The sequence below is a fragment of the Myxocyprinus asiaticus genome, chromosome 2 (assembly GCF_019703515.2).
Source record: "Myxocyprinus asiaticus isolate MX2 ecotype Aquarium Trade chromosome 2, UBuf_Myxa_2, whole genome shotgun sequence".
Classification (NCBI taxonomy): domain Eukaryota; kingdom Metazoa; phylum Chordata; class Actinopteri; order Cypriniformes; family Catostomidae; genus Myxocyprinus; species Myxocyprinus asiaticus.
Window position 1 is genome coordinate 3,934,043 of NC_059345.1, and position 6,778 is coordinate 3,940,820.

At 37.9% G+C, this 6,778-nt stretch overlaps 1 protein-coding gene across 1 annotated transcript; it reads left to right on the top strand.

Annotated features, from left to right (window-relative positions):
• Nucleotides 1-595: 595 nt before the first annotated feature.
• LOC127450304 (glucagon family neuropeptides-like) lies at nt 596-6,503 on the top strand. Its single transcript, XM_051714286.1, has 7 exons — nt 596-693; nt 970-1,050; nt 1,634-1,768; nt 1,940-2,044; nt 3,741-3,875; nt 4,350-4,470; nt 5,959-6,503. The coding sequence occupies exons 2-7, from the start codon at nt 971-973 to the stop codon at nt 5,965-5,967; spliced, it is 585 nt and encodes a 194-aa protein (XP_051570246.1). The 5' UTR covers nt 596-693; nt 970; the 3' UTR covers nt 5,968-6,503.
• Nucleotides 6,504-6,778: the final 275 nt, after the last annotated feature.

Here is a 6,778-nt window from a genome sequence, read left to right on the forward strand (position 1 = left end):
AAGTTTGCACGCGCGCATTGAGAATGCATAAAACTAATTCACAACTGTGAAGGTCTGCATTGACAACACGTGCACAGTGCTTTTGAAACCCCAAGTTGAATATGATTGTTCATTTCACCTCTTGATGAATCTTTTCATACACTGGCTCAGAATATATTGCGAATGAAAATGTTAATTAAGGAACACCATGAGCTTACTGTGTGCGAGTAAGGACGATTAAGCATTTAACTAACAAAGCACTAAGCACTGCATTATGTAAGGAATGACTAAGGCCAATAAAAGAAAATCATATGGACAAATATTTGTATTCACCCTGAGAAAATAAACTTTATGACTTGAGGGAGGAAAAGCACAGCGATCTCTCCATAGTGAGGGCCGATGACGTCGGCATGATCCCTAACGAGGGGAGGAAAAAAAAAAAGGCTTGAAGGAAAGACTAAAACTCGCGCTACTGAGAGATGGAGACAAATGATCACCCGTTTTTTATCCTCATTAAGGACATCTGAAAAAAAAAAAAAAAAAAAAAAAAAAAAAAAAGCGACGTGTTGAAGTTTAAAAAGCAGAGAGAGAGAGAGAGAGAGAGAGAGAGAGAGAGAGAGAGAGAGAGAGAGAAAGAAAGAGAGAGAGAGATCAGAATTGAACCTTGTTCTTGTGGTCGCATCTCCACCGGACAGCATTCGTGCGCCGCCGGAGGTATGTGATGCGCTCCGAACTCTCAGAAGAATCCATTTTTTAGACTTTTTAGATTTTGACAGTAAAAAAAAAAAATTTCTGGGAGTAGTTAATGTTTTCGGTACGCCAGTAATTGATTGTCTGAGAGACACCTGCTGCTGCTTTTAAATTAGTATGAAAGGATGATGCAATAGTCGGGGTTGGAACATTTCTTCCATTTTCATAAATAAAGCGAGGTTCAAAGTTATTAAGAGCTCTCTTTGTGCTCTCAGACTAATTTATATCTTTCTCTTACAGAATGATGACGAGCAGCAAAACGACGCTTGCTTTCTTCATCTACGGGCTCCTGGTACACTGCAGCGTATGTTCGCCTCTCAGGTACGGAAACGGGACGTCCGCGCACGCCGTTGTGTACCGTTGCTTGAGAATGGTACATTAATGTGGATGGTCGGTAAAAGTGGATTTTGGCCGACAGAGGCACAACAAAATAAAACAATAGCAATGATTCTACTTTTCTTTTCTTTCGTTTTGTCTTTACGCAACGTTCTTTTCGCGTTGATTCGAACGATATCGTACGAATTAAAATACAAACGCGTATTCCCGCGCTTTATTTGTTTAATCAGAAAGAACGTTCTTTGTCTTTTTTTTTTTTCTTTTTCTTTTGACAGAACTGTAGAACATTCTGCTGCATGTCATGGATAATATCAACTTAGTGAGCTACATATAATAATAACAACCATCGTAACAAATAAAGTTGGCGAGTCACAATACAACGCCTTTGGTGTTTTTAAGGACGTAACTTTTGTCTTTTTGAACGCGTTTGGACATATTCCACATATTTTTACGTGTGAAGTATTTTCAATATTTGGAATTGCACTTTCAAGACTAATGATTTTGCATTTCACTGCATGCTTTGCTTTGTTGAGTCACCAGTTAATTAAGACTTCATGTCTTGTTACAGAATGGAGACAGTGGGAATCGACGAGGAGGGCAACTCATTAACGGATCTAACCTTTGACAGTGACCAGATCACTATTCGAAGCTCTCCTTCAGTTACTGACGACAAATACACGTTGTTTTATCCTCCATCGAAAAGGTGATTCACTCTCATTTTCTCTCATTCTTTCCCCAGTCATTCCCAAAATGGGACCTTACTCACTGGTGTGATTGGGACTGAAAGGTTGGGTTTTATTTGCTGATGTTGACCTTAGTTTTGGACCACATTGATACATTGTTGTTCAATCTGTTTGGCACTTTGTCACCCCAGAATGGAAAGGCACGCTGATGGGATGTTTAATAAAGCCTACAGGAAAGCGCTCGGGCAGTTATCAGCACGGAAGTACCTGCATGCACTGATGGCAAAACGTGTGGGGTAATGCCATTTTATTCTCCCAATCTCTGTCTATTTCTCTCTCAACTTTTCTCAGCAACCAGACTGTCCAACATAACCGCCTTTTATCAATAGCACCTTCTGAGGGGTGCCCTACCTCAAGTCAAGTTTAGTGTTTCACTTCCTTTTCAATGCTAGTTTGCAGGGGGTGGGGGTATTGTCAAAATTAGTCAGAGGCACAGCACATATTTTTTTATGCGTTTGCATTGCGATCATAGGGTGAATGCCAATCAAAAGGGATCATCCCTATGCCCTACTCACTACTCTTGATGTGGGCACTCCAAGGGGAGTATGGCTTTGCAGTTTAAATGTTCCCTTCACCAAAAGTCTTGTGAAAGAGCCCTTTGTGAAAAATGTAACTTTCTTACTTTTGTTTGGAACGACCCCTAAAGTGGCATCCCCTTCACGAAGTGCCCTTCAAATGTGCAAAAATGCCTTTGGGAAAACGGCCATAACGGCAAATGTCAGTTTGGCTTGCTCGAGAAACCTCTCAGAATTCTTTGGCTCGCTTAAATGTGTACGTCAAGAAAGCATGAAAACTTATGTCAAATTTGATAAATGTATTATTTATTTACTAGATTTACGTATCACAAATATATTACAAAATTAAGGCCATATTTTTAAAAAAGTCTTCTTAGATAATGTTGTTTGGTTAACCTCTCAAAATTCTTTGGCTCGCTTTAAAAAGATGTGGAAGGAACACAGGAAACATTATGTAATTCAGAAACAGCTAAACAGAGCGCAGTTGAATTAAACAGAATGCAATGGCAATGGTGACCCAAAAATGTTTTTTTAGTTAAACTGTTTTTAACTTGACACACTTCACGTGATGAAAATTAGCGTCATCTTTGATATTTGACAGGAATGACGACGAGGCTGTGAGGGATAAACGTACAGTCTCTTCAATGGGTTGTACAGTTGTTTAAAGTGTTTTTGGATCGTTCCGCTGACGAATTTCCAAGAAATGTCAGTAGACAAAAAAGTCCAGAAAACATGAGTTGTGGAAAATTAGATGTGAAGTAGGAGCTTGTCGATAGCTTTATACCAACCCGATCTCATGACAATTCATACATATTTTACGAGTTGGCTATTTTGTATGATTTCCTTCATATGAATTCGTACAATTTCATGACGTGCAAATGCCCGGATGAGTAATGTGGAAGTCCGCGTGGGATGTGTCAAGGACATGCTTTAGCCAGTAATTGTCCCATATGAGATGTAAACGATGTCCAGCAAAGTCATTGGCTGTAGTGAAAGTTGAGTGCAGTCGTACGATATCATACGAATTTGCCAAATTTAGAAAAGTCGTACGAATCCTTACGATTTCGCTGTGAGAGTGTGTTGTTTATAAAGTGCATTTCATTGGTAAGTCTATCTATCCCTCACAGAATAGTTTTTATTCCCGTCAAAAATGAATATGGTGCTACTGCGCATAAGGTCTAGACTAACAATTTAAAATAGCGCAAATGGATGCAAAAATGCGTCCAATGTGAACGGCCACTAATTCACACTTCCAATACAAATACTTTATGTTCTATCTGGTGCAATTAATAAAAGAATTATATTTGCACACATAGTTGTTTTTTTTTTTTGTTGTTGTTGTTGTTGTTTTTTGGTGTTTAGTGATACTAACTTCTAATAACGGACGCTTTGTTGTTTTTTTTTTTCTCTCACACAGAGGAGGGAACACAATAGAGGATGACAATGAGCCGCTTTCAAAGCGTCACTCGGATGGAGTTTTCACGGACAGCTACAGTCGCTACCGGAAGCAAATGGCCGTGAAGAAGTATCTGGCCGCAATCCTTGGCAAAAGGTATAGACAGAGATATAGAAGCAAAGGACGGCGGCTCGCCTCTTTGTAGCGCTTTTCAAATATATGTCCCTCAAACTACCTTGTATGTACAGCTCTTGCAACAAGTCAGACCAAGATGACGAGCTGATCGCGCCTGTGTCCTTTAAACATGTATTTATGTATGAAGACATTAAAGTAATATTTTGATAATAATATTGTTTTTCTTTTGTACTGAAGCACCTGAACAACAATCTGCCTTGTGGACCAACCGTTTAGTTTTACCAAAATATAGTATTTATTTATTTGTTTGTTTGTTTATTTATTTAAATAAAGAAAGTGATTGTACCCGGTAGCCTATGCTTCATTACCTTGTCTTTTAAATACATCAGCCTGAATATGAGTAAATAAATAGTCTCAAAGACAATCACTGCATTGAATGTTACCTTCATTCTTTCGCACATGAAATTAAGAGTGTAGTGTTTTTATTTACAACAGCCCTGAAGACTTAGATTTGCACCAATTTCTACAAGACATAGACTTTGGTGTGCTCCCGGATGGGGATGAGATTGAGGCATTTTTGTTGGACTGGCTGAGACAGTTCCCTCCTGAATTCCCGGTGAGTTTCCAAGGCTCGGCACAGTAGTCCTTTTCCGAGGAGCGTCTCTTGCGCTTCCATGCTCTCTTTACACCCGTGAAGTTTTCCTCACTGTCATCAATGGCTGAAATCTCACAAGCCATTCCATACTTTTTCCTGTCTTTCACAAACCTCTGAAAACCTCAGACCTTTCACTTTAAACTTGAATAAGAGCTACATCCTCAAATTCTGTGAAGAACCTTCTGCACAGATGCTTCTTTTTTGAAACACTGTCTGGTCCTTCTTTCTTTTTACTTAGCATGCATCTTTTCCCTTTTGAAAATTCCAAAAAAGAATTGAAGATTCCATTTGGTTTTAAATCTGTTTTTTAAATAGTTTCTATTTTCTTGTTTTGTTTAAAGAATTGTCTACTTTTCTCCTGTTATAGGGACCATAGATTTAAGTTCCTCACTTCTGAGAATGCTCACACTAAGCCATCCATTAGTATCCATAATAACAATTTCACAGCTAGGAGCTGTTTGACAGAGGCATTCTGATCTGTAAAATGACACCTGCTGCTAAAATGTGTTCTTCATGTACAGTATGCAAGACAAAGAAATCTGGAATTCTTTAAGGAGAGGAGAGGCACATTTTTGGACAGGGAATTTATGTTTTTGGGGTTGATTGATGGTCAGAAGGTGAGGAGTATTTTGGGAGATATTTGAGAAGTAAAATCATGATTTAAAGGGATAGTTCACCGAAACAATATTTAGATTGTTCCAAACCTTTCTTCCATGGAAAAAAAAAAATTCATACAGGTTTGGAGGTCGACTGATAGTGGATTTTGCCAGTACCAATAAGGTGGTGGGAAAAGCCAATAACTGATTAATTGGCCGATAGTTTTTAAAATCGATTTATAAAATGCCAAATAAAATTATTATTCTTTCTTTACTATGGCGGGCAAAGATAAAGAGTCTAAAATGAATAAAATCACAGATGCAGTTTTTTGTTCAACCAAAATCCCAATAATAACCTGAAAAAATGAATATTTGGTGTATAATGGGGGGCATTTAATTATAAACAAGCCCAGAAACACACCAGTGACTCTTATTATAAAATGACTAAAAACGTAATGCCAACCATTGGCATCGATTTTTGCCAATAACCAACAGTTCCAAAAACCAACTAACGGCACCGATTAATCTGTAAAACCAATATATCGGTCTACCTGTGGTTTGGAACAACATGAAGGTGAGTAAATGATGACAATTTTCATTCTGGAGAGAACTATCCCTTTAAGACAAAACTATCTGAAAATAAATATACTAATAAACTACTGAAAGCAAGCCCCCAACTTGCATAACATTCAAAGGTACAGTTTTCGACAAAGGTACATGTGTTTAGGCTTGTCAGTGACATGTATGTGTTTGTTTGTTTGTTTGTCAGTTAGTGTTTGTGTGTGTATGTGTGTGCGTGTAAAAGGGAAAGCATGTGAAATCAATCTGTGTTTAATTCTGCATTCTCCTGCAGGCTTTGTGACACAGGAGGGCAGCTTTCGGCTTGGGTGCCTTTGCTTCGTCTTTAAAATGGCCACCAATTTCAGATGGCACGTTAGTGGCCCTTCAATGCTGCAGTCACCTGCTCACACCTCTCCTATTTCGTTGGATCATTCGTTTCACACAGCATTTGCTTAAAGTCACCTGGCCCTTCCTTATTTTAATTTGACACCCTGCACCATGTTCTGTCATTTGATTTAGCTTCACTTAACGTAGTGTGTTCAAGCTGTATAGCGTTCACGACATCCTCACCCTTGAAATTAATTTTGTGTGTGTATAGACTTATAGTGCCCAAAGCCTTACTTAAACGTTACGATAAATCTTTAGATGAATAAATCTCTGTGTCTTGTGTTGATTATTAGTACAATAACACATGGGAACCGCACAAGGTCATCATTATAAATGTAAAAAACACAGTGTTGTAAGATTTGTATGAATAAATTTTTGTAAACAACACAATTTCGTCTAATCCTTGAAAACCTGCCAAATAACACGAGTAAACACCCTTCAGTCCTTGGATCATAAATAGAGAACAATATATGCAGTAAACATAACACAACTGCAAGTAGTCTAATTTATATTCACAATGGAAGATCTCGATATATTTACCCATAACCTCACAAATGATACACCTACAATAAGTATAAAGATGAAAAATTATATTTGATGTATCCACTAATTCAAAAAATATATTAAATAGAAGATGTAAAAAAAGAATAGCCCACCAATAAACAAAGAAATATAATGATATTTGCCAACCTGGTCTCGTGAAAATTACAAGACTGTGGCGACAT